This window comes from Musca domestica, unplaced genomic scaffold (assembly GCF_030504385.1).
Source record: "Musca domestica strain aabys unplaced genomic scaffold, Musca_domestica.polishedcontigs.V.1.1 19, whole genome shotgun sequence".
Taxonomy (NCBI): domain Eukaryota; kingdom Metazoa; phylum Arthropoda; class Insecta; order Diptera; family Muscidae; genus Musca; species Musca domestica.
The window spans coordinates 10,097,562-10,123,938 of NW_026712245.1; the positions used below are offsets into that span (position 1 = coordinate 10,097,562).

At 36.4% G+C, this 26,377-nt stretch overlaps 1 protein-coding gene across 2 annotated transcripts in view; it reads right to left on the reverse strand.

Moving 5' to 3' along the window:
• LOC109613748 (paired box protein Pax-6-like) overlaps nt 1-26,377 on the reverse strand; it is a 115,570-nt gene that overhangs the window by 70,507 nt on the left and 18,686 nt on the right. Inside the window, exon 2 of one of the 2 annotated variants that reach the window (XM_059121269.1) lies at nt 18,759-18,882. In XM_059121269.1, coding sequence (XP_058977252.1) covers nt 18,759-18,855 — 97 coding nt within the window. In that variant the 5' untranslated portion in view covers nt 18,856-18,882. Of the gene's footprint in view, nt 1-4,518; nt 4,808-18,758; nt 18,883-26,377 lie in introns of those variants that run through there. The other variant, XM_059121270.1, reaches the window with a different exon arrangement.

Below are 26,377 nucleotides of genomic sequence, written 5' to 3' on the forward strand. Positions count from 1 at the left end.
TGTGAAAAATTTGTTAACCGAAAAAAGGACCTTCACAAAATGAAAACACATTTATTGAATCACCGAAATAAAATTCGTTAAGAGGATTACTTTTTAACGTCTGGTCAATTTTGGTTTTTGGTAAAAACAAAAATGTCTACCAAAATCTGTGGGGATTTAAAAAAGCCAAAAACAATCAGAAATTTAAAAACAACGAAGGGCAAGGACCTCCGTGGGTAATGTAACTAAGTGAGTTTAAATTAAGACTGTCACTAAAATTTGTTATTTTTACTTTTACAAGGCACTAATTGCTCTACAGACTCCTTAAAATGTCCTTAATCTATTATGAAACACTTTAAATGAAAAATTAAATTTGCACACATTATATCCTGCAAAAGACCCTGATTATCTGCACCCAACTAAGGAGAAATCCTCCTCTCTCTATCTCTCTTCATACCTTTGTCGTCGTTATCGTTCTGTTGCTAAAAGTAAATCTCATTAATTGTAAGAATGAATATTTGACTTTATTTGCAGAATTTAGAAATTCGCATGAATAATTAATGTTGATGGGTGTGTGTGTGTGTGTATGTTCCTTCATTACATCCTGCCACTCATCTCCACACACACACACACACACACTGATAGTTAACGTTAAGAAGCAACATTATCCTGAAACTATGCTATTTGATTTGCCAACTAAAAACACCTTGAGTGTAATTTAATCTCGACGAATAGTTTTACTTTGAGACATAACTGACAGTCAAACTAACACACAGACACACCCACACACGCTACCCAAGTGTGGGTGTAGAACTTATGTGTGTGGGGTGTGCTCAGAGAGAAGAATACAGCATAAATGCTGGGTTAGAGTCCATTAAGAGGAACTTGAGACATGGCTAAAATTCTTCAAGGGTGTATTAGTGCGTGTGTGAGTGTGTGGGTGTGTAATACAGGAAGAAACAGGACATGCTATACTAATAAATAATCGCATTATTATTATCATCTATTAGTAAACACAATCTATGAGTATCCTTGGATTACACACACACACACTCACGCACACCCACACATACACATAGCAGGTTCCATTGCCTTGGGCATGTGTGGAGCAGAGTGCATTAATGAAATGTAATGCCTAATGTAAGTGTAGCTGATTTGATGTTAATATCTTTAGAAAGGTGTTATAAATTAAGATTTCATAACATCTGACAATTTCTTGTAGAGCAGCAGCAACAACAACAATAGTAATGTAATAGCAACAACAAACACAATTTAACGGAGCCCTTAGTTGGGTATTAGCTTAACAAAAATAGGAATTTCAATTTGAAACCAGTAAGGAAAAGTCGAAAGTCGGGCGGGACCGACTTTATGGTACCCTACACCACTATGCGTGTTTAGTTCAGCTGCCGTAATAAAATAATTTATTTGAAGTAGATCATATCTCCTATTAACCTTTGGCTTTAGAGCAGTTACAATTTGGTTTCAGAGGGAACTAATATATCGGAGGCATATCCAATTCTGAATCGATTTTCACTACATTGGACGGAGACATTTTAATCGTTTATACCAAATAAGATAACATGCTTGATATCACTACGAGGAAGATTATATTACAAAAATATGTATCGGAGCCAAGTTCCACTAAATGGAAACGTACGTCCCGAAATTCATTCGGTATATATGAAAGCTATATCTATGTCTGAGTCGATATCGATAAAATTTGGCAAAGGTATTTCCGAGGTCTATGTACGGGATATCTGGTACCAAATATCATTATTGTGGGGTGTATATATCGAATGTGAATATATATATATATATATGTATATATATATATATATATATATATATATATATATATATATATATATATGTGTATATATATATATATATATATATATATATATATATATATATATATACACATATATATATATATATATATATATATATATATATATATATATATATATATATATATATATATATATATATATATATATATATATATATATATATATATATATATATATATATATATATATATATATATATATATATATGTAGCAGGGTTTGGTGTGTAGATTTCCGGTTCCAATTCCAAATAAAATACACCAAGGTTTTCTACATAAAATCGTTATAAAAAATTCTTTATTGAAAATACATCTTACATCTACAGCAATACATGAACCAATTTTGATGTACTTACACCTAGACTAAGTTATATCGGATGTGCTCAAATTCAGGTCATTTGGACTGATATCGGCCATTTGGTGCACAATTAACACGAAAGCGGATTAAGGATCTATATATGGGAGCTATATCCAATTCTGAACCGATCTTGATAAAATTTGGCAGAGGTATTTCTGGGCTCTATCTGATATCGTTTCTTTTTCTGTACAATAAATATTTTTGAAAATTTGGAATTTTGTGGGGGGAGGTTCTAGAAGGAGTGGACCGATACATTCCATTTTCACACCAGCCGTTGGGTTAATACAATTATTGGGATGTGAGAAATTTAAAGACAATCGGGCTCTTACGTCACATGTTATTATTCAAAATGTTGACCCTTTTTAGAGGAGGTACTTCATGGAGTGTACCGATATTGTCCATTTTCGCACCTGACCTAGCACTGATGAAAATATTAGGATTCGAAAAGTTCAAGCAAAATCGGATTATCCTTTCTCTTTCTGTGCAATAAATTATTTTCTTTGAAAATTTTGATATTTTGTGTGGGAGGTACCAGGAGTGGTCCGATATTGCCTATCTCCGAACTCGATCTAAGTTTGAGAATAATATTACGATGTGCCAAATTTGGATCAAATCGGATACTCCCCGAGAGTTATCGTGCGCACCAGCCAGCCAGACAGGCGGACGGACGGATATCGCTAGATCGACTCCAAATGTCCTGAAACGGATTTGGTCCAAAGAGACCTAGGGACAAAAACCGTTATTTCGACGAGGCACGTTTTGGTCGTATCAAATGATATATACCCTCTGTAGCCATATAGCTGAGTGTATAAAAATATATGTAGGTTACATATAATTGTCAATACAGGTTTACCTAAATCTGAAGTCGAAGTAAATGCTTCTTTTCAATTATTATACCCTCAGCCATATGGCTACAGAGGGTATATATCATTTGATACGGCCAAAACGTGCCTAGTCGAAATAACGGTTTTAGACCCTAGGTCTCTTTGGACCAAATCCGTTTCAGAACATTTGGAGTCGATCTAGCGATATCCGTCGATGCGATGTCTGTCTGGCTGGCTGGTGCGCACGATAACTCTCGAAGGGAGTATCCCATTTGGTCCAAATTGGCTATAACGTAATATTTTTGTCAAACTTAGATCGAGTTCGGAGATGGGCAATATCGGTCCACTCCTTCTGGTACCTCCCCCACAAAAGGTCGAAATTTTCAAAAAATATATTTTTGCACAGGAAGAGAAAGGATAATCCGAATTTGCTCCAACTTTGCAAATCCTAATATTTGCGTCAGTGCTAGTTCAGGTGTGAAAATGGGCAATATCGGTCCACCCCATCAAGTACCTCCCCCACAAATGGTCAAAATTTTGAATAATTACAATTCTCATAAAATGTTATGTAAGAGTCCGATTGTCTTAAAATTTCACACATCCCAATATTTATATTAACCCAAGGTCTGGTGTTAAGGTGAACAATATCGGTCCACTCCTTCTGGTACCTCCCCCACAAAAGGTCGAAATGTTTAAAAAATATATTCTTTGCACACAAAGAGAAAGGATAATCCGAATTTGCTCCAACTTTGCAAATCCTAATATTTGCGTCAGTGCTAGGGCAGGTGTGGAAATGGACGATATCGGTCCACTCCATCAAGTACCTCCCCCACAAATGGTCAAAATTTTGAATAATTACAACTCTCATAAAGTGTTATGTAAGAGTCCGACTGTCTTCAAATTTCACACATCCCAATATTTATATTAACCCAAGGTCTTGTGTTAAGATGAACAATATCGGCTCACTCCTTCTGGTGCCTCCGCCACAAAAGGTCGAAATATTTAGATAATCGAAAATAGGCTGAGGGTATATCACTGGCGGCAATACCGACTGATACTTTTTAACTTGTTTTTTCGTTAAAGTTCTCGTGGATGAATTCCGAATATTGGCCTTTAAAGTATTTAAATAGCAAAACCTATCAAACATTCAACACTTTTCCACCTCAAATTTTCGCTCCACCATCGCTGAAAAATGTTTCAATTTACCACCACCCCCCCTCGGGAATTCAGTTGTAAGTATCGGTGTGTTGTGATTGTAACTGTGCTGTGGAATGTAAATTACAATGTTTGAGCTGTGATGAAAAGTGAAGCCAAATGGAGATTGGAATTGAAGTTGTTGTTGTAGTTGTTATTGGTGTTTTTGTTGTTGTTCAGTGCTTCAGCGTTTTTGATCGATGGTGGATGTTTGACAAATAGATGGATAAATGTAATATTTGGTACCTATCAGCAGCATCATCGACATCGTCATCTGATACTCACACACATACATACTCACACACATACATACCCCACACCACGTTCGATATTGATTTATTTGTAGCTCAGGTGCCAATCTGTTCAGCGATTTTTTGGTTTGGTGATTATTGAATTTCCATTAATGTGTGTTAACTTAGCTTCGCTGGCAATTTGTCCGCAGCGGCAGAAGTAACAGCAGCGTGATATAATTTTGTAGTTGTTGTAATGTGGCAAATGGTTTCGGTTTGTATTGCAATTGAATTTATTAAAAATGATTTTTCCTCTACTTTCAAGTTACCGAAAAATTTCATGAAAATAATATTTCTATCAATAATATTTGTTTTTTTTTTGGAATTATATTCGGCTTGCTTTGATAAGCAATTTCGACAATGCTAATTTCAGGTGAAGTAACAATTTGGCGGCAATCACAGCTTAGGTGGTAATTTATCAAAATTCGAAAAACTAACGGCGGTTTTTATTTTGAGTTTTGTGCGAACCTTTTTGGAAATGATATTAATTTGAATATGTTACATAATTATTTTCAATTGTGGAATATGAAATACCTTTCTAAAATTTCATTGACTGTGGAATCGGAAAATAAAGTCATATTGTTAAGATTAAAAGTCATTCTTTATAGTACGTTTACCTTGTAAAGGATTTCGAAAACCCAGTCGGTTTAAAATGTCATTTTCACTGCATATACAGGGCGAGATGGAAAAACTTCCACGCCACTCGTTCGACCGCTGTTAAAATCATTCCTCATAATATTGCTTACAAGCGTCCAAAAGCATTTTGGTGAGAATTTTCCAAAAAAAAGTTATTCGTGATGGAATTCAAGCGTGATAGTGTGATTTCTTTATATTTGGCTGGAAAACCTCCAGTGGCTATTGTTAGAGCACTCCAGCATTTAAATGTGAATAAATCTTTTGTGTCTCGTACCATCGCTCGTTACCGTGTTACTGGTAGCGTAGCCCGAGGTCAAGAAAGTGGACGGAAGAAAACAGCAACATCAGCAGAAATGATTCGAAAAGTGAAGAAGTGACTGATCGAAACCCTCGTGTCGGTGGCCGAAAAATGGCTCGTGAGCTGAACATATCGCAATATTCCATTCGGCAAATATTGAAAAATGAGCTTACCCCGAGCTATTGAAATTCCAAAAAGTGCAAGAACTTACACCGCAAAGTAAAGAAAAATGACTCAAAAGAGCTAAAGAGTTGCTTCGCTTGGCCGAAAGTGGTGAACTGCCGAATTTGGTTTTCTCCGTCTCCGATGAGAAAACATTCGTTGTCCATCAGTTTGTAAACAAACAAAATGATCGTGTTTACTTTCCAAAGAGGTCAGCTGGAAATGTGCACCTTCCGTTGGCAACCATAACTCAAGCGTCGGCTATGGTGATGGTGTGGGCCGCCATAACAGCCGATGGTCGCTCTCCGTTCGTATTAATCGTCCGTGGCATCAGAATAAATGCCGAATATTATCGCGAAAGTATTCTGGAGTGTGCATTAAAGCCTTGGTTGGGCAAGCAAACATTTTGGCCGCATACCTTGGACATTCCAACAGAACTCAGCACCATCGCACTCAGCACGCGCCACCCAAGAATGGTTACAAAATGAGGTTCCTCACTTCATTTCCAGCGCACAATGGTCACCATCCCCGGATACCTATCCGTTGGACTATTGTGTTTGGAGTATTTTGGAAAGCAAGGTTGACACTAAAAAATACCAAAGTGTCGATCACCTCAAGCAAGTGCTTCGCCGGAAATGGGCCAAAATACTGCAGAGCAACATTCGGACAGGGTGTGGCGGTTTCATTGGCCGTTTGAAGGCCATAATTCGTGCCAAAGTTGACCAATTCGAACAAATCTAAACTTATTCTAAAATTTGATGCTATTTCCGACATTTTTTGTTTTCATTCAATAAAATTAAAAAAAAAGTTAAAAATTATGGCGTTTGACTTTGTTGCAGTTTTTTATCTCACCTGTATATCTTTAACCGATTTCGGGTTAATTGCGCACTAAATGTCCAATATCTGTCCAAATGACATGAATTTTGATACATCCAACTGAATTCAGTCTGGAAGAAAGTACATCAAATTTAGAGAAAATCGATACAGATATAGTTGTAGCTCCCATATTTGATGTTTAAGTCCGTCACATTCGTAATATGTACTCCACAACAATGATATTTGGTACCAGATATCTTATGGAGCTCGGAAATACCTCTGCCAAATTTTATCGAGATTGATTCAGATTTGGATATAGTTCTCATATATTTAATCAACGTTTTTTCTGGTTCATTGTGCACCAAATAGCCGATATCAGTCCAAATGGCCTGATTTTTGGCAAATCCGACCGAATCCAGACTGCAATTACATCAAATTTGGTGAAAATCACATTTGAGAAAAATGGTACCAGATATCAGATAGAGCCCAGAAATACCTCTGCCAAATTTTATCAAGATCGGTTCAGAATTGGATATAGCTCCCATATATAGATCCTTAATCCGCTTTCGTGTTAATTGTGCACCAAATGGCCGATATCAGTCCAAATGACCTGAATTTGAGCACATCCGATATAACTTAGTCTAGGTGTAAGTACATCAAATTGGTTCATGTATTGCTGTAGATGTAAGATGTATTTTCAATAAAGAATTTTTTATAACGATTTTATGTAGAAAACCTTGGTGTATTTTATTTGGAATTGGAACCGGAAATCTACACACCAAACCCTGCTACATATATATATATATATATATATATATATATATATATATATATATATATATATATATATATATATATATAAATACATCTTACATCTACAGCAATACATGAACCAATTTTGATGTACTTACACCTAGACTAAGTTATATCGGATGTGCTCAAATTCAGGTCATTTGGACTGATATCGGCCATTTGGTGCACAATTAACACGAAAGCGGATTAAGGATCTATATATGGGAGCTATATCCAATTCTGAACCGATCTTGATAAAATTTGGCAGAGGTATTTCTGGGCTCTATCTGATATCTGGTACCATTTTTCTCAAATGTGATTTTCACCAAATTTGATGTAATTGCAGTCTGGATTCGGTCGGATTTGCCAAAAATCAGGCCATTTGGACTGATATCGGCTATTTGGTGCACAATGAACCAGAAAAAACGTTGATTAAATATATGAGAACTATATCCAAATCTGAATCAATCTCGATAAAATTTGGCAGAGGTATTTCCGAGCTCCATAAGATATCTGGTACCAAATATCATTGTTGTGGAGTACATATTACGAATGTGACGGACTTAAACATCAAATATGGGAGCTACAACTATATCTGTATCGATTTTCTCTAAATTTGATGTACTTTCTTCCAGACTGAATTCAGTTGGATGTATCAAAATTCATGTCATTTGGACAGATATTGGACATTTAGTGCGCAATTAACCCGAAATCGGTTAAAGATATACAGGTGAGATAAAAAACTGCAACAAAGTCAAACGCCATAATTTTTAACTTTTTTTTTAATTTTATTGAATGAAAACAAAAAATGTCGGAAATAGCATCAAATTTTAGAATAAGTTTAGATTTGTTCGAATTGGTCAACTTTGGCACGAATTATGGCCTTCAAACGGCCAATGAAACCGCCACACCCTGTCCGAATGTTGCTCTGCAGTATTTTGGCCCATTTCCGGCGAAGCACTTGCTTGAGGTGATCGACACTTTGGTATTTTTTAGTGTCAACCTTGCTTTCCAAAATACTCCAAACACAATAGTCCAACGGATAGGTATCCGGGGATGGTGACCATTGTGCGCTGGAAATGAAGTGAGGAACCTCATTTTGTAACCATTCTTGGGTGGCGCGTGCTGAGTGCGATGGTGCTGAGTTCTGTTGGAATGTCCAAGGTATGCGGCCAAAATGTTTGCTTGCCCAACCAAGGCTTTAATGCACACTCCAGAATACTTTCGCGATAATATTCGGCATTTATTCTGATGCCACGGACGATTAATACGAACGGAGAGCGACCATCGGCTGTTATGGCGGCCCACACCATCACCATAGCCGACGCTTGAGTTATGGTTGCCAACGGAAGGTGCACATTTCCAGCTGACCTCTTTGGAAAGTAAACACGATCATTTTGTTTGTTTACAAACTGATGGACAACGAATGTTTTCTCATCGGAGACGGAGAAAACCAAATTCGGCAGTTCACCACTTTCGGCCAAGCGAAGCAACTCTTTAGCTCTTTTGAGTCATTTTTCTTTACTTTGCGGTGTAAGTTCTTGCACTTTTTGGAATTTCAATAGCTCGGGGTAAGCTCATTTTTCAATATTTGCCGAATGGAATATTGCGATATGTTCAGCTCACGAGCCATTTTTCGGCCACCGACACGAGGGTTTCGATCAGTCACTTCTTCACTTTTCGAATCATTTCTGCTGATGTTGCTGTTTTCTTCCGTCCACTTTCTTGACCTCGGGCTACGCTACCAGTAACACGGTAACGAGCGATGGTACGAGACACAAAAGATTTATTCACATTTAAATGCTGGAGTGCTCTAACAATAGCCACTGGAGGTTTTCCAGCCAAATATAAAGAAATCACACTATCACGCTTGAATTCCATCACGAATAACTTTTTTTTGGAAAATTCTCACCAAAATGCTTTTGGACGCTTGTAAGCAATATTATGAGGAATGATTTTAACAGCGGTCGAACGAGTGGCGTGGAAGTTTTTCCATCTCGCCCTGTATATGCAGTGAAAATGACATTTTAAACCGACTGGGTTTTCGAAATCCTTTACAAGGTAAACGTACTATAAAGAATGACTTTTAATCTTAACAATATGACTTTATTTTCCGATTCCACAGTCAATGAAATTTTAGAAAGGTATTTCATATTCCACAATTGAAAATAATTATGTAACATATTCAAATTAATATCATTTCCAAAAAGGTTCGCACAAAACTCAAAATAAAAACCGCCGTTAGTTTTTCGAATTTTGATAAATTACCACCTAAGCTGTGATTGCCGCCAAATTGTTACTTCACCTGAAATTAGCATTGTCGAAATTGCTTATCAAAGCAAGCCGAATATAATTCCAAAAAAAAAACAAATATTATTGATAGAAATATTATTTTCATGAAATTTTTCGGTAACTTGAAAGTAGAGGAAAAATCATTTTTAATAAATTCAATTGCAATACAAACCGAAACCATTTGCCACATTACAACAACTACAAAATTATATCACGCTGCTGTTACTTCTGCCGCTGCGGACAAATTGCCAGCGAAGCTAAGTTAACACACATTAATGGAAATTCAATAATCACCAAACCAAAAAATCGCTGAACAGATTGGCACCTGAGCTACAAATAAATCAATATCGAACGTGGTGTGGGGTATGTATGTGTGTGAGTATGTATGTGTGTGAGTATCAGATGACGATGTCGATGATGCTGCTGATAGGTACCAAATATTACATTTATCCATCTATTTGTCAAACATCCACCATCGATCAAAAACGCTGAAGCACTGAACAACAACAAAAACACCAATAACAACTACAACAACAACTTCAATTCCAATCTCCATTTGGCTTCACTTTTCATCACAGCTCAAACATTGTAATTTACATTCCACAGCACAGTTACAATCACAACACACCGATACTTACAACTGAATTCCCGAGGGGGGGTGGTGGTAAATTGAAACATTTTTCAGCGATGGTGGAGCGAAAATTTGAGGTGGAAAAGTGTTGAATGTTTGATAGGTTTTGCTATTTAAATACTTTAAAGGCCAATATTCGGAATTCATCCACGAGAACTTTAACGAAAAAACAAGTTAAAAAGTATCAGTCGGTATTGCCGCCAGTGATATACCCTCAGCCTATTTTCGATTATCTAAATATTTCGACCTTTTGTGGCGGAGGCACCAGAAGGAGTGAGCCGATATTGTTCATCTTAACACAAGACCTTGGGTTAATATAAATATTGGGATGTGTGAAATTTGAAGACAGTCGGACTCTTACATAACACTTTATGAGAGTTGTAATTATTCAAAATTTTGACCATTTGTGGGGGAGGTACTTGATGGAGTGGACCGATATCGTCCATTTCCACACCTGCCCTAGCACTGACGCAAATATTAGGATTTGCAAAGTTGGAGCAAATTCGGATTATCCTTTCTCTTTGTGTGCAAAGAATATATTTTTTAAACATTTCGACCTTTTGTGGGGGAGGTACCAGAAGGAGTGGACCGATATTGTTCACCTTAACACCAGACCTTGGGTTAATATAAATATTGGGATGTGTGAAATTTTAAGACAATCGGACTCTTACATAACATTTTATGAGAATTGTAATTATTCAAAATTTTGACCATTTGTGGGGGAGGTACTTGATGGGGTGGACCGATATTGCCCATTTTCACACCTGAACTAGCACTGACGCAAATATTAGGATTTGCAAAGTTGGAGCAAATTCGGATTATCCTTTCTCTTCCTGTGCAAAAATATATTTTTTGAAAATTTCGACCTTTTGTGGGGGAGGTACCAGAAGGAGTGGACCGATATTGCCCATCTCCGAACTCGATCTAAGTTTGACAAAAATATTACGTTATAGCCAATTTGGACCAAATGGGATACTCCCTTCGAGAGTTATCGTGCGCACCAGCCAGCCAGACAGACATCGCATCGACGGATATCGCTAGATCGACTCCAAATGTTCTGAAACGGATTTGGTCCAAAGAGACCTAGGGTCTAAAACCGTTATTTCGACTAGGCACGTTTTGGCCGTATCAAATGATATATACCCTCTGTAGCCATATGGCTGAGGGTATAATAATTGAAAAGAAGCATTTACTTCGACTTCAGATTTAGGTAAACCTGTATTGACAATTATATGTAACCTACATATATTTTTATACACTCAGCTATATGGCTACAGAGGGTATATATCATTTGATACGACCAAAACGTGCCTCGTCGAAATAACGGTTTTTGTCCCTAGGTCTCTTTGGACCAAATCCGTTTCAGGACATTTGGAGTCGATCTAGCGATATCCGTCCGTCCGCCTGTCTGGCTGGCTGGTGCGCACGATAACTCTCGGGGAGTATCCGATTTGATCCAAATTTGGCACATCGTAATATTATTCTCAAACTTAGATCGAGTTCGGAGATAGGCAATATCGGACCACTCCTGGTACCTCCCACACAAAATATCAAAATTTTCAAAGAAAATAATTTATTGCACAGAAAGAGAAAGGATAATCCGATTTTGCTTGAACTTTTCGAATCCTAATATTTTCATCAGTGCTAGGTCAGGTGCGAAAATGGACAATATCGGTACACTCCATGAAGTACCTCCTCTAAAAAGGGTCAACATTTTGAATAATAACATGTGACGTAAGAGCCCGATTGTCTTTAAATTTCTCACATCCCAATAATTGTATTAACCCAACGGCTGGTGTGAAAATGGAATGTATCGGTCCACTCCTTCTAGAACCTCCCCCCACAAAATTCCAAATTTTCAAAAATATTTATTGTACAGAAAAAGAAACGATAATCCAATTTTGCTCCAACTTTGCAAATCCTAATATTTTCATCATTGCTAGGTCGGGTGTGAAAATAGACAATATCGGCCCACTCCATGAAGTACCTCCCCCACAAAGGGTCAACATTTTCAATAATTATAACTCTTATAAAACGTGACGTAAGAGTCCGATTGTCTTCAAATTTCACACATCCCAATATTTTTCTAAACCCAGCATCTGGTGTTAGGATAGAATATATCGGTCCACTCCTTCTGTTACCTCCCCCACAAATGGTCGAAATTTTCAAAAAATATATTTTCTACACAGAAACAAAAACTAGGTCAGGTGTGAAAATGGATAATGGCGGTCCACTCCATCAAGTACCTCCCCCACAAAGGGTCAAAATTTTGAATAATTACAACTCTTATAAAATGTGATGTAAGAGTCAGATTGTCTTCAAATTTCACACATCCCAATATTTTTATCAACCCAAGGTCTGGTGTTAAGATGGAATATATCGGTCCACTCCTTCTGGTACTTCCTCCACAAAAGAACGAAATTTTCAAAAAAAAAATCTGCATATAAAGAGAAGCAATAATCCGATTTTGATCTAACTTTGTAAATCCTAATATTTGCGTCAGTTCTAGGTCAAGTGCGAAAATGGACAATATCGGTCCACTCCATCAAGTACCTCCCCCAAAAGGGTCAAAATTTTGAATAATTGCAACTCTTATAAAATGTGATGTAAAATCAGATTGTCTTCATATTTCAAACCCCCCAATATTTTTATAAACCCAAGATCTGGTGTTAAGATGGAAGATATCGGCCCATTCCTTCTGGTACCTCCCCCACATAGGGTTAAATATTTTGAAAAACATAACGCTAAGGAAGAAAGCGAAATAAGCTTCCAACTAACACATACATACAAACATTTTTGTTAACACAATATCTGTTATGAAGTTGATGTATATCTGCGAACCCATTCTGGTGCTCCACCCACAAAGGGTCACAATTTTCAATAATTTTTCTGTCATAACTTGCGAAACAATTCAGCGATTCTTTATAACCTGCTATATGTAAATATTTTTCTTAACCAGAAATCTGATATGAATATGTAATTTATCGATATTTATGATTTTGCATAAAATTTTGTACATACCAATATTTTTATATGTATTAGACGACGCATGAAATTGGAATACTTCGGTGGACCATACATGTTACCTGAGGCAAATTTCCACATTTTCCATATTTCCAAAATTTACACACATCTCATATAAAGTATAGGAAGTAGTCGATATAGTGCAAATCCTGCACGTTTTAACATTTATATCAGTCGTAGGTCAGATACGAATTGGTTAATATTGGCCAACTTCGGAACCTCTCCCGTAAATGGCCAACAGTCTGAATAATCATAACTCAAGGATGGAGGTATACATCTATCGGCAGAGGTTTACTTTGTTTACTCGTTTTAGAATATGACTTCTTTGATTTCGAAAGTCGTCAATAAAGTTAAGATACCGAGACAATGTGCAATTTCTAAGAGTGGTGGGGAGTTTTTTTAAGTAAATTTAAACGATTATACTCTCCTCTTCCTAGGGTATGAATTTAGAATGACTACACTTGAAACCAAGGATGTCGAATCTTTACGACATTTTTACCATGAGTAAACGATCTTTCGCGTAGGGCATTTGTAAATAAAGCCCTCTATGTGATTTGAGTCAAATATAACAATACCAGACAATTGTGGATTTTTGGGCCCCATTTCCCAAACATTAGCAGCAATTTGGCATTTGGGTTTGAAAGAGGGTTGAAATACTCTCTGCAAAAAATGTTTGGCTAATTTTTTGAGGATTTCTAAGGTCGTTACCCACTGAACTGACTCTAATTTGACATATGGAGCTTTTAGGAATTTCAACAATAGTTAGTGAATATGTTTCCATTTTTGGAGTAAATGGAGTTTGACTTTTCTGAAAAAAATGGTATGGAATTTCAACCCAATTTCCATGCCCACCTCGTAAGCACAAACATCAAATATGTTGCAGTACTTTACATATTTGCTCTCTATATAATTGTTTAAAAAAAAAATACCATACTCCATCAATATAAAAATCTCACAAAAAGGTGGCACTCCTGCATTTTTTATGCGGACTCAGGTATTATTACTGGCGCAGCAGCAGCGGCAGCAGGATTGATAGATGATGGGTAGATCTAGAGCAGTGATGACAGATAGTGTCGTCGATGACGTTTGATGTCATCGATGATGGTGATGTCTGTCGTTCGTTCGATGGTTGGTGACATTCTGCCTAGCTGGCATTTGTTCGCCTGCCATGCCCAGGCAAATAAGAGCCATGGTTATTTTAAATCGAATCAAATCGAATCCCGTTCAATCAAATTGTTGGCAAATTACATTCTTCTCGTATTCGTGGCGTTTTTGCCTCACTCTGGCTGTTGTTCTAGATGTTGGCTTTAATTTTTTTGTGTTTCGAGATTTTTTTATTCATTCCGTCATCAGTGCTTTGGTTTATTTTTCGTTTTCGTTTTTTGGTGGAGCACCACTCTTTGGTCTGGGATTTAGTAAATTGAAATGACAATTTCATTACGGCCACAACCAATTTTTGTTTTTAGTTTGAAAATTGAATTTTTTAGAAATGTTCCATATTTTTTCGTTAACGATTCTGTGCTCTGTGTTGTTGGACCATCCACTGTGGATTGTGGAGGTATGTTGATTGGAGAATGAATGTTCCTTGGAAAATTGCATTTGAATTATTGGTGATATGATAATTGAATTGAAATAGGAGCGTGAGGATTGAGAATGTTTCTCAAATGGCATTTTTCAGTTTTAGTTAACGGCAATGATGTTGGATTTGCATAAAATCTACAACTCCAAAGTATCCAAGGGGGAATTTTAGACCATTTTTCAAAATTTTAGAGGCAATTAAAAATAATAGAAAACGTTAATTCAATGATAGGTAGAAAAATACAATTTTGGAAAAATTAAGGAAATGGACGATTGCCAAGGAGAGTAAGTGTCGTTGATTTTTTTCAAATAGGCCATGAATATAACATATTTTTCTAATAATATTTGAAACATCGGGTAAAATCAGCACCTCTGCAATAACTCTAATATTCATACCTTCTGTGATCATAATGAGGAACAAGTTCCTAATTCACTGACCCTTTCCTCTATCTCTTTTATTTCGAAATTAATTAGCATCACTCTTCCAGCTATCAGAAAATGTAAATCTTTATGATTTAATATTTCTCATAATCAAATCAAAATATGTTACATATAAACACGATACGATAACTATCAGACCTGCTTCTGCTAATACCAAAAGAACAACCTTCTGGACAAATTTTGAAACTCAATAGCATGACAAAAAACTACCAACAGAGCAACAACCCTTAATCAATTAACCCCTCATAAAAGGAATCCCTTAGGAATTCAACTTCAACTCAGCGAAAGCCAGTAGAATGAACAAAATGATGTACCCTCAACCCCTCTCCCCCAAGTGGGAGAGAGAGGCGAGGTAGTCGACTGTAATTTATCTTAAAATGGTAATCGGATATTTTTGTTTGCTTTCGAAAAATTCATACATTTGGCAAAAGCAAGAGATAGATATCTGTGTATGTATTAGTTGGTTGTGTTGGTCCGGAATCCTGCAAAAGGATGTGCATCTGTTAACAACAATTGAATACAACTTATCTAAGGCTTTTTATCTTCAAATTATTTTGATTTACACTAAAGATTGTTGCTCTTTTGGCTGTTGATAACCTTTTTTTCATGTCCATATTTTAAGGGGGAGGAACATGTTTTGCCTTCCCAATACAAAATTTATCGTCAGAAAGTAAGGAATTTTTTTTAAATAAAAACGCGTTTTTGCCTCACTAATTCAATAACTGAGATTTTTTCTTTGGAAAATATTAAAAACTCCTAGGAAACGGATTTTTCTCGATCCACTTGATTCTCGGAAATGAAAGAATTCATTTACTTCATTTTTAAACTTAAAAATCCGACCTCCTTTGCTAAAATAATATAATAAAATAATCAACAGAAAAAAATCGATTTCAAATACAAGAACGTTTTTTTCTATAGACCTCAGTTTTCGAGGTTTTTTTTCCCCATAGAAAAAATCGGGCCTTAGTTCTTGAGGTATTTTTTTTATATTGAAGATAATTTTAAATATCAGACAGCTAATATCCGTTTCTTTAAATATTTTTTGACTTGCGTTATGGTTATTCAAACTGTTGCCCCTTTATGGTGCAGACTCCGAAGAAGTGGACCAATATTGTCCATTTCGTGCCAGACTTGGACTATATCAACTACTTCCTACAGCTTATATGAGATATGTGATATATATATATATATATATATATATATATATATATATATATATATATATATATATATATATATATATATATATATATATATATATATATATATATATATATATTTTTTTTTTTTTTTTAAAAGAATTGTTAAATTGTTTCGCAAGTTATGAGAGATATAAATATTGAATGTGTGACCCAGAAAGGGAGAGAGGGTGCGATATCTATCATTTTGACATCAGATCTTGCGTTAGTAGAATAATTGTGATACGCCAAGTATGAAAGTAATCGGATGCATATTTCGCATTTAAGGACCTTTTCGGTTATTCAAAATTTTGACCCTTTGTGGGGGAAGTACCAGAAGGAGTGGGCCGATATATCCCATCATTACACCAAATCTTGTATAAATACAAATATTGAGATGGTTGAAATTCGAAGAGAATCGGATGATTATTTTGAATTTTATGCGCGTATTAGTTGTTCATAATTTTAAAACCTTTGTGGGGGAGGTACCAGCAGAAGTAGACCCATATATCACACCAGATCTTGTGTTAACGGAAATACTGGAATGTGTGAAAAGTGAAGGGAATCCGATGCTAATTTTGCATTTTATGGAAATTACAATTATTCGAAAATTATGACCCGTTGTGGGGAAGGTACCAGAAGGTGTGGTCCGTTATATTCCATCTTCATACTTGATCTTTTGTTAATAGAAATATTGGAAAGTGTGAAGTTTAGAAAAAATCAGAAGCTTATTTCGTCTTTTATGGGCGTTTTGGTTATTCACAATTTTGACCCCTTCGTGGGGGAGGTACCGGAAGGAGTGCTCCGATATATTGCATCTTCACACCAGATCGTGTGCTAATAGTAATATTTTAATGTGCCGAGTTTGAAAGGAATCGAATGCTCAATTAGTGTATTATGGGCGTTATGATTATTCAAAATTTTGACCCGCTATGGGGTAAGTACCAGAAAGATTGAGCCGATGTATCCTATCTCTATAGAAAAAGTCTAGAGTTGGTGAAAATATTAGGATATGCGAAATATAAAGATAATCGGACTATCCCTTCACATTTTATGAGCTTTGTGGTTATTTTAAATTTTGACCCTAAATTTTATCTAAATTTTGAGGTACTAGAAGGAGTTGTAGGATATGGTCCATTTTTGCGCCTGACCTTGCACTAAAAAAATATTAGGATTTGCAAATTTTGAACATCATGTGATGATCTTGTTCTATAAGGTAGATTATTTTATTTGAATATTTTGGCCTTTTGTGAGGGGAGGTATCACAAGATATTGTCCATCGTCGACCTCAATCGAAGTTTGATAATAGTATTTCGATGTAGCGTGTTTGGACCAAAATGGATAATCTCTTCGAGAGTTATCATGCGCCCAGCTAGATCGACTCCAAATGTCCTGAAACGGATTTGGCCCAAAGAGACCTTGGGTCAAAACCCGATATTTGGATGAGGTTCGTTTTGGCTGTATCAAATGATAAATACCCTCAGTAGTTATATGGGTGTGGGTGGAAAAACTTGCCCCAGTTCTTGAAGAATTTATTTCTATTGGAAAAAATCGACCTGAGTTCTGCGGGTATTTTTTGTAATTGAAAAAAAAAATAGAGATCAGTTCTTTAGGTTTGTTTTCTATCGAAAAATCAGACCTCAGTTCAGTAAGTATTTTTTCTGAAAAAAAACCGACCTCAATCCTTGAGGATTTGACCTCAGCTCTTGAGGTAATTTTTTGCTATAGAAAAAAAGACCTCATTTCTTGATGTCATTTTTTACTACAAAAAAAATTAGGTCTCAATTCTTGAGGTTAGTTTTTGATATAGAAAAACTCCGACATTTGTTCTTAGGAAAATTTTTTCTATAAAAAAAATTGGGCCTCAATTCTTGAGGATTTTTTTAATATCCCCAGCCATATGGCTACAGACGGTATATATCATTTCTGTAGAAAAAAATCAGGCCTCAATTCTTGAGGAATTTTTTCTATAGAACAAATTAGGCCTCATTCTTGAGGTCATTTTTTCTATGGGAAATAATCCGAGCTCAATTATTGAGGCCATTTTTTCTATAGGAAAAAATCCGACCTCAGTTGGTGATGTCACTTTTTTCTATTGAAAAAAGTCCGAAAACAGTCCACGAGGATTTTTTCCTATAAAAAAATTCGACCTGAGTCCTTGAGGAGTTTTTCCAATAGAAAAAAATCTGTACTCAGTTGTTGAGGATTTTCTTCTATAGAAAAAAATTAGTCCCCAGATCTTGAAGATTTTTTTCTATAGAAACAAAATCAGTCCCAAGATCTTGAGGAAAAAAAATCAGCCCCAGTCCTAAAAACTCACCCTTAGAGGCTGAGGAACTGATTTATATCTCTGAAAATTTCTTTAGAACATGATTTTTATAAGAAAAAATTACTTATCTAGTCGTCGATACTTACATGGATGTGTTGCGGCAAAAGGATATTCCAGTGTTGGCAAACGTGGTGGATGTGGACCACATGGATGTAAAGCAGGCGGACATTGATAGCAAAACATGCCTCTTCCCGCGGCAGCAGGACCCAACTGGAAAATAGAATAAAAAAATATTTTCAATTTTTAAATAAATTATTACATGGATATGATGGTACGTGTGTGTGTTTGTATGTCTATAAGTGCATAACTTAAACAAGCTGCCTCCAATCACGCTTTCTAATGTTACCATTTGAATCAATAATAATTTGTATGCAATTCAATTGATATTCAATTACAAAAAGCGACTTGGCTGGCTGGCTGTCGTCGTTCGCATGGCTGACTGCCTGCCTGCATGCGGCAAAATATTAAAGTAATTTAGAAAAAATAAAATAAAAAGAGAGTGGAAAAACAAAATTACATCAATAAAAAGGCGGCTAGATGCCGATATGCAGCAAACTCATAAAGAAAAGATTGAAAAGTAAGGGGGAGAAGAAAAAGAGGGCATGGAAGACGCCAGTAGATACGGGTGATGGCTGTACCCAAACCACACACAGAGTTCCAAGTGCGGACAAATGCATTTGAAAATTTTTTGTTCCTCAAGAAAATGAAAAGCGGCAAAATTTATGGCATACACTCATTTTTCTCGATACTGCCGATATGGTCGTTGTTGTTGTTGCCTTTTTCCATTCATTCGTTATTATCATCATCGTCAGTGAGTTAATATTGTCAATTGCACCTTTAATTCGATTCAATTAGAATCAATTATGGTCTCGTCTCCTTTGTTATTCCACTTTTTCTCTCTCTCTCTCGTCTCTCCGGCCTTTTTTACATTGAGTTGTGACAAAAGAATGAAAACAAATATTGCTACCCATGACTGCCGTAATAATAACAAAGTTATGATTGCCACTGTAAAGTTTCGTTACAATCATTATTAAGATAAATGTAAAAACAAAATTAATAAAAGCGAGAGAGATACAAATCAACTGAAAAAATGCTGAAATGGGGGGAAGGGTGGGGAGAGACAGAGAACTTATGGTAGGGAGTAAGTCTCCATGGATGTGGAAAAAGGGTTGAGTTGTGCACTGTTTTTTGTTGTGTTTGTTAGTTATTGTCATTCAATTTTCCCTCCTCTCATCTCATTTGTAGTTGTTTGTGTTGTTGTTGTTGCATTTTTTTATTGCCGGACAATGAATTGATTAAATTGTCCTCAAACAAAGCAATTGCTTTAAATTAATTTCATTTCTTTTTCATATTGCAGTTGCTGCTCTGTGTGTTGTTGTTGTTTTTATATGTAATTATTTATATGCATTTTATAAATATTTTACATTAATTTTTTTACAATGGACGAAGAAGCAGGATTGGAGCATGGAGAAAAGTAGAGATATTCTTTTTTTAATTCCAATAAAATAATTGAACAGAATTTTATTAGATTTTGTAAAGGGTAGGAGATACCATATCCTCAAACCTGAAGAGGAAATTTTCAAAATTATGTAACTGCAACTATGATTGAAGAGCATATTAGTTTTACCATTATACCATGGTTTCTCATCCAAATTTTCTATACCTTTTCCACAAAATCAAAATTTTCAAAGAAAATATTTTACTTCAACGAAAGAGAAAATATTATTCGATTTTGTGCAAACTTTGCAAATCCCAATATTTTTGTTAGTGGTAGGTCAGCTGCAAAAATGGACAATATCGGTCCACTCCATCAAGTGCCTCCCCCACAAAGGGTCAAAATTTGGAATAATTATAACTCTTATAAAATATGAAATAGGAATCCGGCTGTCTTCAAATTTCACACATACCAATATTTTTATTAACACAAAATATGGTGTGAAGTTAGGGTATATCGGCCCACTCCTTCTGGTACCTTCCCACAACAGGTTAAAACTTTGAATAATTATATCTCTCATAAAATACGATAAAAAGTACGATATCCCAATATTTCTAACAACACAAGAAGTTAAGTACCACTTTTGAAGTTTTTTTACGAATTTACAAAAACCTATCCTGCACGGCTATTTGCGATATTGCCGAAGACATTGTGTATCTAAAATGTACTGATTCCGTGGGATATAAATCCGAATATTGCCAAACATTTGGAAGAAAGGGAAGTATGCCCCCTCTATTTGGATTACCCTCCGATGTAAGCTTTCAAAACGCCGATATACGGCGTGAGTGTAATCAAAGTACACCTTCGAAAAATAATATTAGAATCTGAATTTTAAAATCAGCTCGTCCATAGCATGTCCTTTCACAGACTGTCTTTAGATTCTAGACAGGCTAGAAAAGACTCCCTTTAACTCGACTGAAAAAGACTTTCTTTAAAAGACTCGCATCAACTCGTCTATGGCATACTTTATATAACTCGTCTGTGACAGACCGCTATAATCTCGTTTATGAGAGGCTCTCTCTCTGAAATTGTCTGTGAGAATCTCCTTTTAGCTCTTCTGTATGATATGCTCCCTTAGGAGGCACTCCCTTCAACTCGTATACAAAAAAATTCCTTTAGCTTACAAACCCCTCCTTTCACCTCGTCCACAGAAATACCTTTTATAAGGCCTATTCAGACTCCCTACAGCTTTGTAAGAAAAACTGACATTTTCTAAAATAGACTTCCTACAGTCCATCTAAAAAGACTTTTGAGCTTGTCTGTAAGACAAGCTCGTTTAGGAACGATTCTACCTCAGCTCACCTGTGAGAGACTCCCTTCAACTGAACTGTGAAAAACTATTTTCAGGACACATTTGAAAAGTTGCCTGTAGCTTCTTTCTTAATCTACGAAAGACACTCTTCTCGGAAAAAACTCGCCTATAAAAAACTACCCTTGGCTCGTCTATAAGAATCAAATACCTCTCCCATATAAGAACCAAATACCTACAATTTCCTATAAATACCACGGCAGCTAGTCTATAAAAATCACCTTCAGACAGTTTCAGGACAGTTTTAGCACAAGGACTTCCTTGTGCTCGTCTCTGAAACCTCCTCTATCTATCCTATTAAGACCCCAGTAAAACATGTATAACATCCTATTTCATTGACATCCTCTAGGTTGACTATGAAAGACTAATTTTATGTCTGTCTCTCTACAAAAGTAGACGTGTCTATGAAAGTCTCCTATCCCCGTCGTTTCTAAAGTCTCTTATCCTCATCTCCAAAGACTCCTTACATCCCCTTTAAAGAAATTGGTATAAAAGGCTCCCTACAAACTCCGGAAAACAACTACGAATACCATTTTAGTCACCCATTTTTAGCAATTCCCAGAACAAATTGAAATCCATAGTTACACATTCTTCAATATACACAAAATTTACCCCTGCATCCCCTCCCAACAATACCCCTCACATGGGAACCACTGCCATGTTCTACTAAATCAAATTCCAAAGTATTTAAATAAAATAGACGTTCGACTGTAGTTGTTGCAATTGATTTGAATGAATGCATGGCTGTCATGGATGTACGGCGGATGGATATCACTGGTCCCATATAATATTCAACAATAAATTGGCATTACATTTTCGCTCAATTTCAATTTGTTGCGCTAATAGAAATGTATGTAAATGGGCATCATCTATTCATTTGAAATCAACTAAAAACTAATTGTTTAACACCTCACGAGAACACATGCACACAAACAGCAAACTTGTCGCCCCCAACCACCACCCCAGTCATGGACACCTGGTAACATTTGAAAAAGGTAGTCCATGTGAAAATGTTGACAGCCCAGCTGAGTCCGCCCTTAAAACGGGTGGGCAAAATAACAAGGGCGGCAATGGGCACTTTATCACTTTTGCCCCCTTTCCTCCATCACTCCACCATAAAGCCAAGTGTTGTGGTCACACGCCATAAAATTTACAAAAATAAAGCAACACCAGCAGCAGGACCATGGAAACAGGACCAGCATCAGTGCTCGTAGAGAACATTTATTTTGGTTTCATATTACCAGAGCACCTGAGGTCCACAGCTTATTATGGTAGAGCTTTATATTTGGAGATAGAGTGTGTGTGTGTGAAAAGTGTAACAGTATTAGTTGGAGCGTATATCTGTGTGCCCGGCTGCCGGTTGCCTGGGAAGCCAGCCAACACCGGATAATAATAAAGGATATAAAATTCCATTAGAGTTAAAGTGTCATGTGTAAATTTTGCATAATTTTTACAACTACAAATAGTTATGGCATTTGGTTGGCTTATGTGGCTGGTGGTGATGGTGGGGCAACGGCTAATGTTTTGCCATCATCCAGTTGCTAAAAGGACTCGTGGGGAAAGGGAATGTTGGTTGGGCTTTGTTGGTTGGCAAATGGATGTATTTTTGTAAAATTCATTAAACAAATGAATGAACATGAACCGAGTTTAATTTGTTGCAAAATGAAAATTTCATAATGTTTATTTAGATGGAGGCACTCACACACACACAGATATCTACCTAAACTAGCAGAGCTTCCATTATGGTGGACCATTAGAGATAGAGAGAGGACTACACAAAGAAGATCCATCCAATGTAATGGCATGAAGTGGTGTGGTGTGGGGTGTTGCTTCAATGAGTCAGAGTCAGCCTCCATTGTTATCCATTGACGTGCATGTCGTTGCTCCGACTCCCAACGATTATGATGGCAAAGATGACGTTTTAATGACATGACATTTATTTACTGCAGCATCAACATCAGCACCATCTGAATTAATTTCCCATACATAATTTACCATCCATTATTCCAATGAACGTGAAATGCCAAAATAGAAAAATATATTGCCAACACAAACGAAGGGTGGGGTCGTAATCAAAAATTATTATTTATTTGGAAATAAATAATCGGCATTTTTTTGGGGATTCTAATTAACATTTTTGTATCACAGAAAGAAGGAATTTAGTTAAATGAAAATTAAGAAAAAATAGTTAAGAATCAAAAGTGAAGTGAAGAATATTCATTTGAAGAGAGTTTGTTTCTAGACCAGGTGAAGAAAGACTTTTATACACCAGCTGAAAGGTGTACTAAAAGGATTCTCTATCGACGACCTGATTTTCTAGAAAGCATAGAATATTTTCCAAGCTGACGGGAGTCTCTTATAGACGAGCCTGCAAGAAACTACTTGTTTTGCAATTTTTTTTCGATATTATGAAGAGATAATCAGTTATCGAAGTAAACCATTGTTTAGAGAAATTTAGGGGAGTCTTGTTTAGATAAACTAGGGGGAGTCTCTCATAGGCAAGATGGAGAGAGTCTTTCATAGACTAATTGAATAGAGTCTCTCATATACGAGCTGAAGAGAGTTTCTCATAGACGAGCTGAAAAAAATCTCTCATAGACGAGCTGAAGAGAGTTTCTCATAGACGAGCTAAAGAGAGTCTCTCATAGACGAGCTGAAGAGAGTCTCTCATAGATAAGATGAAGGGAATCTCTCATAGACGAGCTGAAGGGAGTCTCTCATAGACGAGCTGAAGGGAGTCTCTCAAAGAAGAGCTGAAGGGAATCTTTTCGAGGCGTGCAAAAAAGGGAAAGGGTTCTAGAGGTGCTGAAGGAGAGTCTATCATAGACGAGCTGAAGGTAGTCTATCATAGACCAGCTGAAGGGAGTCTATCATAGACGAAATAAAGATAGTCTCCCATAGACGAGCTGAAGAGAGTCTCTCATAGACGAGTTGAAGAGAGTTTCTTATAGACGAGCTGAAGAAAATCTCTCATAGACGAGCTAAAGAGAGTCTCTCATAGACGAGCTAAAGAGAGTCTCTCATAGACGAGCTAAAGAGAGTCTCTCATAGACGAGCTAAAGAGAGTCTCTCATAGACGAGATGAAGAGAGTCTCTCATAGACAAGATGAAGACGAGCTGAAGGGAGTCTCTCAAAGAAGAGCTGAAGGGAATCTTTTCGAGGCGTGCTGAAGAAAGAAAGAGTTCTAGAGGTGCTGAAGGAGAGTTTACTAGACTAGCCCAAGGAAGTTTTCTCCTCTACAAGACGAAAACAGTTTTTAGTATATGAGCAGAGAATATCTTTTTTAAGAACCGGCCTTAACTAGCTGAATTAAGTCCTCTATACTTGATAAAGTTGACCTGGAGGAACTATTTTATGGAGAACTAAAATAGAGCGATTTTTAAATGAACGGCATATATAGACAATCAAAAGTTATTTTCAATGAACGAACTGCCTTATATCCTAGAAAAATGAAGACGATCAAAAGAAGAGGTATTTAGAGGTAGAGCAGCTCTTTATCGTCATACCTAAATGGTTTAGACTTCAAACATGATAAATTTGGAAAAGAGATGGGTCAAGTGGACAATATTAACCACCTTTTTCGTACCTTCCTCACAAAGGATTAACATTCTTTATAACAATTTTCGTAAAAGGGGAACTAAGATATTATGTTATAGTGTGAAAATGCAATATACATATTGATCCACTATTTCTCTTACCCTCCATAAAAGTTCAAAACTTGGCTACCAAAAACAAAAAAAAATCATATTGAGTGCAGGGATTGTACTTAATGTAGTTCAAATCGCAATAGCTGGATAAGACTTGCGTCAGGATCGAAAATTGTCAATATTAGACCACGTCTTCCTTTACTTCTCACGCAAATAGACAACATTTGGAATAATAAGTCCCCTAAAATCAATATCATATTTTCTTTTGTCTCTATTGAACCTTGGTCCATTTTGATACCTTCCCCACGAAAGGTAAAAAATTACGGGAGAAAGCCAAACATATGTTTCGGCAGCTACGTGTAAGACCGTAAGTGTAATTTTGCTTATAACACATCCTCGACGAGACTCACATTCCCCAATTCCGACTAATTTAAATTTTAAACACCTTAAAAGTCTTTAAACTTCGCCAAAATTGAACATTTTCCCAAAAATAAACTTGAAAATAATTTAGCTAAAAGTTACCCATAAATCCAAATGGCTTCTATGTATTCCACTTCTCCCTACCATACCCCCAAAAATATAATCCTCTGATGTGACACGTGAAATGTGCCGGGATGGCAGCACAAAAGGCAAAAGTGAAGAACGCGTTTTCAATGATTTTTGATGCCGCCAACATTACTTCCCATTACAATGGGATTTTCGGCGCTGATGATGACGAGGATGATGATGGCGATGTTATTGCTGTTTGTGTTGTTGTTGTTGTTGTTGTTGGCATTGTCGTGGTTATAACGGCGTCCATTAACCAAATAAATGCAATTATCCAATTGTGATGCATTTCCGAGACTGTCTGACTGGCGTATGGGCTAACTGACAACAAGAGCCGTTGTAGCCCCCGTAAAACCAAAGCCGAAGACAATGCGCACACGCGAAATTCAATTATTGTGATTGTGGTTGTTTTTTGTTCAGCACCCTCTGAACACACACACACACACTTGCAGAGCAACTGAAAACAGAGTCTTTCCAAAAATCATAGCAAATTGTAATCGTGAAAAAATCAGCGATAAATATCACAGCTTATGAAGGGTCCAAAAGACCAGCAGCACACACGGTAATTTGAGGCAATAAAAACAGTAGTTGTGTGTGTGTGTATGTACGCGTTTAGGACTCTTTTATGGGCAAACAATTGCTCGGTTCATTTCAAAGTGCATAGTAGCATTATCAAAATTGCAATTGAAAATTTGTTTGTTTGTGTT